Source organism: Bombyx mandarina, chromosome 07 (genome assembly GCF_030267445.1).
Source record: "Bombyx mandarina strain Sakado chromosome 07, ASM3026744v2".
Classification (NCBI taxonomy): domain Eukaryota; kingdom Metazoa; phylum Arthropoda; class Insecta; order Lepidoptera; family Bombycidae; genus Bombyx; species Bombyx mandarina.
Window position 1 is genome coordinate 4,522,382 of NC_143214.1, and position 12,180 is coordinate 4,534,561.

A 12,180-nucleotide genomic window follows, 5' to 3' on the forward strand; every position below is an offset into this window, starting at 1 on the left:
TCTAATGTAATACGTACTTAACAAATGTTCACGATTGACTTCCACGCTGAAGGAATAACATCGTGTAATAAAAATTAATCCCGCAAAATTATATTTTGCGTAATTACTGGTGGTAAGAGCTCTTGTGAGTCCGCATGGATAGGTATCACCACCCTGCCTATTTCTGCCGTGAAGCAGTAATGTGTTTCGGTTAGAAGGATGGAGCAACCGTTGCAACTATACGTGAGACCTTAGAACTTATATCTCAAGGTGGATGGCGCATTTACATTGTAGGTGTCTATGGGCTCCAGTAACCACTTTACACCAGGTGGGCTGAGAGCTCGTCCACCCATCTAAGCAATAAAAATAAAATAAAAATAAAAACTTTCATAATGAATACTATAACAATTTCTTTTGTATACGAAAACTGATCTCGGTCTGTTCAGGTAAACGTTCGTAAAATATCATAAAATAAATAGAAAGTTCTTAATTCGTTTCGGGCATAAAGAACTAGCTTTCGTTTCTCGTTCCGATTTTAAGGATCGTAAAACAATTCGTTGTTTTATAGAAGCAACTATCGCGAGAGTGTTGCGTGAAAAAGTTCGCTGTAAATACTCTAGCAGCTTGTTTCATATCGAGGGGTTAAAGACTATTAAGTCTTAAGCGACATTTCGCTTAATACGCGAGAATTTGTCTTTGTCAAGTTACATTTTATTTGGTACTAGCTTACCCGGCAGACTTCGTGGTGCCTCAATCGATAAATAAAAGACCTAAACTTTTGTATAAAATAAACTTAAAACAAACGATTCCGAGACAATTCCGAGCATTTTCATATTTATCTACCTTTTAAACCTTCTCTGGACTTCCACAAATAATTCAAGACCAAAATTAGCCAAGTGGCTCCAGCCGTTCTCGAGTTTTAGCGAGACTAACGAACAGCAATTCATTTTTATATATATAGATTAGCATCAACTATTCGATGTTTTTAATTGAACTTATATTAAGTTTACCCCATGCAAAGAGCTTTCAATGGAATTTTAAACTTTAAATAGCTCTCTTGTAAAGTTGCAAAAATGTCACTTAAACCAAATAACTTTTTACCTCTCGATATGTAATTTTATGAGATCATATATAAAATAAAATGTCTATCTGCTTAATGTAAAATTTTAAAACTGCCTAAAACTATTTTACTTAAGACATGTCATATCCCCTTATCTGCTCTTTAGCAGTGCTCGCTGGCAGTGCAGAGAACAATTGAGGACGAAAACAAAAAAATAGAAAATACTGTCATAGAAATACCTATCACACTCTCTTTAAATAAAAAATAATTTACACATTACTGATTCAATAATTTGTTCCCACCAAATATATTTGTTTGCCAAACAATCCTCATTACTCAACTAGACGTCTTATTACCTAAACAATTCGTGAATCACTTCGAACAACTTACAATGATTTTATAAAACAATCCTTGGGTGAATCGTGGGAAATGTTTTTGAAATATAAAAATGTCAAAGCTTCATGAATGCTGACACTGGTTTAGAATCGAACTCTTTATTGATCTTATAACGGTGTCATAGAGCTGTATTTTGATTGTTAGGTTTCATTCGATCTTTCTGATCAAGACTTTAAAGGTTTACTTTTACAGAAAATATCCAGACAAGAATTAAACAGCATCTCAACGCCCTGTCATAGTTTTGCATGATATCCTGTAGACCGAATGGTAAACAGTCAACGTCGCCCAAAACACATCATTACGGATCCTCCCGATCCATTAACGGTGCTTTTAGGTACCACAAGCACCGGTCAATGTCCTCGTCGAACCCGTCGCTTGCGACGAAGGGCTCGACGAGTAAATGAACTCATAGACACAGCCCACTGAGTTTCTCGCCGGATCTTCTCAGTGTGTCGTGTTTTCGATCCGGTGGTAGATTCTGCGAAGCACTGCTCTTGCTAGGGTCAATGTTAGAATCACTCCGGTTTGAGCCCCGTGAGCTCACATACTAATTAAGGTTACGGTGAAATAGCCTCTCAAGGCTATCAGCTTAGGTAGGAGAAAAAAAAAAGTGATTGTACACATGTTATCAAAATCAGATGCCTGTCGGTTGACATTTTTAATGTTGAAAGCACGGTTGCTTATTGACAGAAACAGGTAGGCTTTGTGTTCACGAAACAATATCAATACTCACAAAATAAATTGGTGGCAGATTTAACTATATACGAGTACGTATATAGGTGAGATTACTTTTAATATTTAAAATTAAGGAGCGAAAGATTGAGGTCTGTCTAAAATAAAAATGCGGAATCTTTACCAAAATTCTGGGTAAATAGTATTTAGTGTTTTATATAAGACGACTATAATTACTAAGATAAATAAATTTCTAAATAGTAAATACTTCTAAATTCTCGATTCATTCTCAAGCGACGATTGTTTCGGAAGGTAATTTTCTCATTGTTTTAGCGATTGTTTAAATTACTTGTTTTTTTTCGTGTTGCCGAAAATTTGAACCATCTTGAACTTGCAATTACGAGGGTAATTGTGACTAAAATTACTTGTCAACATTTTTTTGTGTGCTAAGCGGAAACAATTGCTGCTCAAGTTTTATAATACAAAAAAAACAGTTTATTTAAAAAATTTGTTATGCATGCGTTTATTTTCTTCTTTAGTAGTTAAATTAGTTATTAAGTAGTTACTATAAGATAACTGTAGTGCGAACTGGAAAATAATTTACGCTATTTATATGAATAACTAGATGATGACCGACTTTGCTCGATTTTTGTTTTTTGATCACGCCATCTTGTTGTGTCTTCAAAGCGGTTAGTTGCCCTCAATTAAGAAAGGTAGTATTATTATTCGCCAATAGATGTCGGGAAGAGTTGATTATTGAAAACACGAATAAAACAACGTTTTCTGAAAATAAATCGTAGCTAGATCGATTTATCGCCCCCGAAATCCCCTGTATACTAAATTTTATGAAAATCGTTGGAGTCGTTTCCGAGATTCAGATTATATATAGCTTTATATATGTAAACAAGAATTGCTCGCTTAAAGGTATAAGATATATGGCTATCACCACCTCTAGGTAAAACAATTTCAAATTATTTGCAGGAAGCTGGAAAAGACTTGACGAAAGAGAGAAGAAGAATGAAAGATAACATAAACAAAAAAACCGAGTTAACAAATTATTGTATAGAACTACTTAAATAAGCGCATCTTGTTAAGGATATTCTAGATGAAGGTTCATAATTCTTTTAATTAAATAAAGATATCTATATTTTTTAAATAATTGCCAAGTATGAGAAGCTAAAATGTAATATGCGAGCAATATGTAAAGCCAAAATATTATCGAAATCAATCGTATAGTTTCTGCGCGATGTGCGCATATTAGCAGACTTCTATAATATTATTAAACACATAGCATGCTTAATTAAAAAGCGTAGAAGGCTCATGACCGTCCGTGAGCAAGAAAACCGTAAAGTATGCGAACTGCGTAAATAAAGTAATGGCAATTAAAAAAAAAGCGAGATTAAATCGTAAAAGTAGTTTTAATTATATCTTCGATTCGCGAAGACCGAAGAAAATGCTATGCTTGCTTGCTTTTAAGATATCGAAGCTTGAAAGGCAAACGTGACTAAGCGACAATAACTGCTTTGTACATAAATGATAGGCAATAACTATATTCGATGCGCAAAAAATATATATTTCTAGGTCTATTAAAATCATTTCAATCCTACAGCTACTAGCTAGATTCTACTACAGCTAGATTCATTAAAATAAATTTTGTTTTCAGGTAATTCAACTTGAAATTATTCTACTGTAAAGTTCACGCATTGTCGCTTAGTCACGTTTGCGTTTCAAGCGTCGATATGTATGTACAAAAACTTTCTGAGGTCATTACACATTTTAGTTTAAAGTTTATACACTGGGTAATTGTTCTTCCGCTCGTGGGAATATCACATAGATATTCTGTGACCGAGATGAGTGTTTCTTGAAGTCACAAATGTTTAGAAATATTATTTATAGGTACGTGCGCCAATGCTGGTTTGTTTGAAGATGGAAAATTTAACGTTAGGCAGCGGCTTGGCTCTGCATGGCATTGCTGAAGTCTATGAGCGACGGTAACTCCTCACCATTTTTAAATATTTTTTTATTCCTTCCTATGCTGATAGCCTTGAGAGGCTATTTCAGCTTCGCCCTAAAATGTAGGTGAGCTCACGGGGCTCAAACCGGAAGTGCTGCTAACACTGGCCCTAGCAAGAACAGTGCTTCGCAGAATGTATCACCGGATCAGAAACGCGACCCACTGAGAAGACCCGGCGAGAAACTCAGTGGGCTGTGTCTATGGGTTAATACGCTCGTCGAGCCCTTCGTCGCAGGTGATGGGTTCGACGAGGACGGTGACCGGTGCTTGTGGTACCTAAAAGCGGGATCGGGAGGATCCGTAATGACTTGTTTTGGGCGACGTCGACTATTGACCATTCGGTCTACAGGATCGGGTATGTAATTCGCAGCGGCCACGACAACAGGGTTTTCATGTCGTGCCGCCTTCTCAAAGTGGCGCAATGATGCTGACTGTAGATACTTACTGACTGAACTCACCATCAAGTGGGCCGTATGCTCGTCTCTGTATAAGAGCAAAAACAAAAAACTGACTCACTATTCATTTTGACAGGTTCTCAAAGTTCGAACGCTTACAGAATAATATTTAAAAGCATTCGTTACTTATAGGTTGGTGCTAAAAGATCTATTGAGGTTCTTATGGAACATTAGTAAATTGTATCACACGAAATGGGCACAAATTAAAAAAAAAAAAACCAATCATAATTCTCACGAGACGAATGAAGTGAAGACAAAAAATTTTAAACTTAAAATATAAAATATTACAATTACAGTATCATTACGTACCTTATTTGTTTGTATCAAAATTATTTCTATCGAGCGTTTCCCGCGCACTTGCAATTAGAGATGTAATTAGAATCAATTAATATAAAAATTAGTGTACTTTGATGTAGTGCGTTTACAAAAAAAAAATCCGTTACGACAGGCCTGGCCGTGCTTCTGTCATTGGTAGAGTCGATTGAGGACGGTGATCACTGAACATCAGGGGGACTATACTCACGGCTACTCAACGTCAATGCTGTCCTCAAAATACTGTAAAAGTTTATTTCCTAGTGGTTATTTAATTTACTGGTGATAGAACCTCTTGTGAGTCCGCACGGGTAGGTACCACCACTCTGCCTATTTCTGCCGTGAAGCAGTAAGTTAAGGGTAGACCTTACTGAGAACCATACTGAATTTATATCTCAAGGTAGATGACGGCATTTACGTTTTAGATGTCTATGGGGTCCGGTAACCGCTTACAACCAGGTGGGCTGTAAGCTAGTTCACAAACATAAGAAAAAAAATATTTTGGGAGACAAAATCTACAGTTATTATCGAAACGAAATTTAATATTATTATCTGAAACGTCCAATTTTCATTTAGCTCATGTAACTCAATAGACATCTGGATATTATTAGCTACTGTTTTTTTTTCATTATTATTTATTGTACACACAGTTAATAAAATATAATAATTGTGAAAAGTTATAAAATGGCGAGCTTAACTCAACAATTGAGTTATCTACCAGCTAACCGTTTTTAAAGAGGGTGAGCTTTACATAGGTGGGTAGAAAAGTACAATATAATAAATTTTCTTATTGATACAGTTTTAATTCATATCCAAACTCAATCCCTCAACCATTCGGTTACATTGACTCCAGTAACGAGCTGACTGTTGGGTAATCGAATGGTTAACTAGGTTTTTTGGGCGATTTAGTCTTCTAAGCTCTTACGACCGTACTGACTCGTACTACGGTACCACCGACCTATTTCCTACTCATTTGTACCGCGAATCAGTAACGCGCAATGGTTTGAAGACATTCTCGATCCTGCGGACAGAATGGAAAGCAGTCGACGTCGCCCCAAACACGTAATTTCGGATCCTCCCGATCCACTAAAGGTGCTTTTAGGTACCTTAAGAACCAGTCATCGTTCTCGTCGAACCCGTCGCTTGTGACGAAGGACTCGACGAGTAAATTAACCCTCAGACACAGTCCACTGAGGTTCTAATCGGATCTTCTCAGTGGGTCGCATTTCAGATCCGGTAGTAGGTTCTGCGAAGCACGGCTCTTGCTGGGGTTCGTGTTAGCAACGTCGTCAGGTTTGACCCCGTGAGCTGAAATGGCCTCTCGTAACTTAGTTCGGAAAAAAAAGCGGTTTGAAGATTTGGAATAATCTTGTTTCGTCAGTAGGTATTCTTGATTTATTTTTATTGTCCGGGTAGGTAGACGAGCATAGACCCCACCTGATGCTGAGGGATTACTGTCGCCCCTGGACGTCAGAAATGCCAGGGGCAGAGCCAAGCCACTTCCTACCGTAACAAGAAATAGAGAATACTGTGAGTTAGTAAAACTTTTTCAGTAAATGGCTGCGAATTCCTGAGAGAAAATATAAACTGGTGTTTTCAACATCCTATCAATTATTTTAAACCAATCAAGAGCTGGGAGTTACGTTTCTCTATATTTTCAGCTGTGCTGTTTCAAGGTTGCCTTAAGAGTACTTTAAGTATTGTTTTTTTTTAAATAAAAAAACACCTAGTTCATGTAATGTAACAGAATTGGTCAAAACAAAATAATGAATTACAAAAATACACGAAGATATATGATCTGTGAATATACTCCGAGTCTATACGTGTATTGAAAACAAAAGGTTTTTAAAAAGAACGACATACCAACGGCAGATGCAACATGATTTATTGTTGAGCTTTTTAATGGATTTCCGAAAAATATTTGTGTTTTTGCCAACAAAAAAAAATCAAAACATGTGTGATTCTGTCGTGCTGTCACTACTGTGTGATTAAACACGGAACAAATGGTTTTGAGACTTGATAGATGTATCAAAACTAAACTTAGATCGTTATTAGATAAAAAAAAAACTTGTTTGAAAATCTAGAAAGCATATTTATTTCCAAGATTTGCGAGCTGCAGTGTGACCTCTAAATGTACGCAGTAACGCATACTGTGAGAATTTTACCGCTACAACCCATTATTTATTACAGTCTGCGGCCCAAGTAGCATCGACTTTCAAGATCATGCTTATTCAAGAATTCGCAGGTTCGTGACTGGGTCATGTGTAATAACGTAAAGTGTGTTAACATACGGGTATTACACGCATACCGGGTTAGAAATTTATGAAGCCGATATGTCTATGCGACGTGTACTCCGTATACTAATGAAAACATCATAACCTTTTATTTCGCTTTATTCGATTAGAGTAATTAAAATCTGTTCTAAAAGATGTCTTAAGACTTATTAATTTCATATATAGAGTTTGTTTATTTATGCATTGTTTCATTTATTATTTCATTTATAAAGAGAGAGAGAGAGAGAGAGAGAGAGAGAGAGAGAGAGAGAGAGAGATAGATAGATTATCCATCTTTGCACACTAAGTATGGTTAGCATTGAATGTCAGTCAACAAACAATTGTAACGGACGTGACGTCAGCTGTCATGCCCTGCCGCCAGCCAAGCCGCCAAGCCATATTAACACGCCCCCTTCCGCCATAGCCACCGCCACCGCCGCCAGCCAAAGCCAACGAAGGGGGGATAGTGTTAATAAAACAAGCCATGCCAGCCATTTCTAACTACTTTTCTGCATTCTTGCACAAATAAAAGAACTTGTCGTTACGCTGCTGGTTTTTATTGCCACATCATTTGCAACAATCAGAAGTGGGATAAAGAAATGAAACAACGTCATATACACGCTCAGATGTCTCGGTCTTCTGACAAGTTTGAAGAAGATGAAGCTCCTATTTCACTGGCGAGGAAAGTGTTGAAAAATTGCTTCAGAAAGAGGTCCACAAGGCGATACTTGAGCTACAGGATGAAGAACCTGGAACAATCAAATCAAAGGGACTTCGACGTAGTCGGACCAAAAGCGCCTGCCGCCCTGTCCTTCCATCATTCTGGTTCACGTAGAGGGAAACTAAAAGAGCAGCAACGTGGTTACTCCACTGCGGCACTACGAGCTTCACGGCGCTTCACGAGATTCACGGCTACGAGCTTCCTTCTCCCTGCCTGCGACGCTGCTGAACGGCGAAGACAGCTACATCAAAGACATCAACATGGGCTCGGAGACCATCCTGTGGCCGCCGGGCGAGGTCCTGCTGAGGGCCAACAGCTGCGAGGAGCCACAGCCAAACAGCCAGGTGTGTTGCATTTCTACTTGCCATAGCCATGCCATTACAAATATTTCGAGATTTGTGGGTAGAAATAAAAAAAAATTAAAAGGAGCCATTAAATATTAGGAGTCATTCAGATTAAAAAAAATACAGTATAAGCATTGCTTTGCTACGAATACACATGATTTAGGTATTGCCAATTTAGTTCAAATGCAAATTAAGCTTACTAGTGATCAGCCCGTGTATCGCCACTTTTAGACATCGGCATTATAAAATAATCTGAATCTAGTCATGCTTCACCAGTGGTCTTATTAAGAAAAAGAACGGCGACAGTAGGCTATGCGTTGATTATCGTGCGTTAAACGCTATGGTAAAATATAAAAGTATCCACCGAACAGTACTGCACGAGTTTAGATTTAGCCCAGGGCTACCATCAATTGAGCATTGTGCCAGACACACAACTGCTTTCATTACACCGCAAGGTCATTATTTCTAGTACACTAGAATTCCTTTTGGTTTAGCAAATGCGCCATCTGTATTCATGCGTTTCTTCTTTATCTCCACCTTATTCCACTAGGTGGGGTAGTTAAATGCGTTTAATAAATAAAATAATTGAGTCTGTGGGTAGAAAAGAAATGGGTAAAAATAAATGTAGGTCAAATCGAGATACTAGCAATTTTAAACGATTTACATCTACCCTCAGTTGGTATAAAATCGGGTTCAATAATTATTGAGAAAGTACTTGGGAAATTTTATGGTGGAGACTTAAAATTAAATATGAGTAAATGCTCATTCTTGGAGGAACAAGTCACTTATTAGGTCATGAAATATCTTCAGACGGTATACAGCCGGGTGCAACAAAAATTGACGGCCGTTTCGCAGTGTCCTGTGCCAAATAATGCTTATAGTGTGCGACAGTTTATTGGTTTAAAAAAAAAAAAAGATAAATCATGGGTGTGGGGCCGTGAACAAAACGCGAATTTCGAACAACTGAAAAACAGCTTACGTTTCAAACCTGTGCTAGCTCTGTATAATCCTATGCTTCCTACAGAAATACAAACCGATGCGTGTAACTTAGGAATTTCTGGTATACTATTACAAAAACAAACTGACAACTCACTGCGGCCTGTTATACTATTTTAGCCGGGTTACTAGGAAGGAAGAATGTGTATCATAGTTAAGAGCTCATAACCTGGCGGTCATACAATCGCTACGTAGGTTCCGTGTTTATGAAGTAGGTAAACATGATATAGTAGAAACTGATTGTACTGTGGTTTGTGCTACGCTTACCAAACGCGACATTATACCATGCATTGCGCGATGGTGAGTTTTGAAAGAAGATTATGACATTAGTGTTGAGTATAGACCTGGTGAACGTATGGAAAATTTGTAGACGCGCTTAATAGGCATCCTGTTGACATGATGAACGTGAATCGTCTTAGTTACTGATTGATTCTGTACTGTGCAATGTCAGGACGAAAAGCTTAGTTCGATTATAAAGCAATCTATACTAACATTATAAAGCTGAAGAGTTTGTTTGTTTGAACGCGCTAATCTCAAGAACTGCTGGTCCGATTTGAAAAATTCTTTCAGTGTTAAATAACCCATTTATTGAGAAAGGTTATAGGCTATATAACGCTAGCACCGCTAAGACCATCACTGGGTCAGCTAAGACCAATACAAGCGAAGTACCAGTAAGTAATGTTTCAAAATCGGGTTATTTTCCCTTTTGAGAGCTTCCGGTGAGTGCGCTGCAGAAACTGTTAAAGTTTCGCTAAAATAATGTGACAGAATTGTACCCCTTTAAAAGATCTAAAAAAAAAATGTCCGCGATAGCATATGTTAAGGTTGGCTCACTATAACGTTTTTTTTATGCTAATCAATTTGTACTAAAATAAAGCATTCTTTGTGAACTATATTCCACGCGGACGAAGTCGCGCTGATGTTAAAGATAATTATGAATGAACTAGTTCGAAAATTTTTTAAGGGAAATAGACTCGCAGTCCCTTCGGCTAAATGGAAAATTGTACAAATGCACTATGACGACATTTGTCACGTGGATCTAAATCATCGTTTAGCTCTGATTAAAAGCCAATATTGGTTTCTTAAAATGACACGCTTTATTAGGAAATACGTGGCAGCATGTCTTTATTGTACACATGAGAAGGATAACTATGTTAAAAAAAAGAAGACTGTCTATATCCGATCTCTAAACCATCTGATACTATGCGCATGGTACAAATATATAACATGATGCCCTTCTGTAGGACATCTAAAGGGCACCAACCAGTACATGATCGTAATGAAAGATGCGTTGTCTAAATTTGTGATAGCTGAACTAACGCGTACTGTAAATTTAATCGGGACCATTCGTGCATTGAAAAATATATTAATAGGGTTTGTCCAGATACCCGAATCACGTGGTGACAGACTACGGGAAAGCTTTTACGAGTAGGTACTTTAAAAAAATATATCAGAAGATAAACAGTTTAGGCATACGTTAAACGGTATTGCTTGTCCGCGCGCTAATTGGCCAGGTTGAACAAACTAAACATACAATTTTGTGTTGCGGGCAACTGATCCTAGTGAAGCTTCAAATAATTTAGTGAACTCCATTAATTGAGGCACAAACAACACAATTAAAAGTAACAGCGGCTACAAGCCTTGTGATTTAATCTTTGCGCGCTCTGGTAGGTCAATATGTGATGTTTCGATTCCTGGTCTCGAACCAGAAACTGTTGACGCACGGCGTAAGATAGCTGCAGCTAGGATAAAACAAGCGAGTACACACAACATTAATATAAAAAAAAAGCTCATGTTTATAAGAAAAGGCATTTTGTATCATAGAGACAGGCGCCAACTGGTTAGTAGCGCCGCTAGGATTAATACCAAATTAGACGATTTGTACTCAGGTCCGTATGTAGTAACTAAAGTAGTAGGTAACAATTGTTATCGAATTAGAAGTATATCTAAAAGGTTTACGAAGTTATAAAAACTTCACTGGCCTGGTATCAACAGATTCATTAAAGCCCTATAAAAGTATAGCCCATGTGTCCGATAGCGCTAGTAGTTCCGATGAGCAGCTCGAAACTGAAGACCTTATTGATTTATTTGAGAACTAAATGTTTTTGTGTGTTCCCCATTGCGGGAGCAATTGTTGCAGGATGGCCGAATGTAACGGACGTGACGTCAGCTGTCATGCCCTGCCGCCAGCCAAGCCGCCAAGCCATATTAACACGCCCCCTTCCGCCATAGCCACCGCCACCGCCGCCAGCCAAAGCCAACGAAGGGGGGATAGTGTTAATAAAACAAGCCATGCCAGCCATTTCTAACTACTTTTCTGCATTCTTGCACAAATAAAAGAACTTGTCGTTACGCTGCTGGTTTTTATTGCCACATCATTTGCAACACAATGGTAATCAGTACAATAGGCGGTAAATTCTAGATCTTCTGTCTGACTGTCTATCGTCTATTTGGCTGCAGTTAAAGTTATAATTATTATATCATGTATCAAGATTTGCGATCGACCTACAAAACGCCTTAGGCTGTCTCGACAGCGGACGCAGTATCGAATCCCATATGTTCCATTTTTTAGACTTTTTTCACAATTTTCTAATATTTTTTAATAAAAAAAAAAAAAAACATTGCATTTCGTTAATTGCAAAAAAGTGAAATTCGAATCTAATCCCGCATGCGCTTTGAAGTATTGGATTTTAAGACAGCTATTGAATTATATTAGGATGGGGGTATTAGATCATATTATTATATGCCGTACGACTGACGATCGCTGGAGCACACGGGTTCCCGAGTGGAGACCGCGCAGCGGAAGTCGTAACGTGGGACGCCCCCTGGCTAGATGGTGCGATGACCTCCGCACGGTGGCCGGCAAGAAGTGGATGAGGAGAGCCGCAGACCGGGCTCAGTGGTGTAGATTGGGAGAAGCCTATGTCCAGCAGTGGACGACTGTGGGCTGTTGATGAT

At 38.2% G+C, this 12,180-nt stretch overlaps 1 protein-coding gene across 1 annotated transcript; it reads left to right on the top strand.

The window, feature by feature from the left end:
* Window positions 1-7,498: 7,498 nt before the first annotated feature.
* On the top strand, window positions 7,499-11,574 carry LOC149502613 (uncharacterized). The gene is made up of 2 exons (XM_089728634.1): window positions 7,499-8,226; window positions 11,363-11,574. The coding sequence occupies exons 1-2, from the start codon at window positions 7,761-7,763 to the stop codon at window positions 11,452-11,454; spliced, it is 558 nt and encodes a 185-aa protein (XP_089584760.1). The 5' UTR covers window positions 7,499-7,760; the 3' UTR covers window positions 11,455-11,574.
* The last annotated feature ends 606 nt before the right edge of the window (window positions 11,575-12,180 follow it).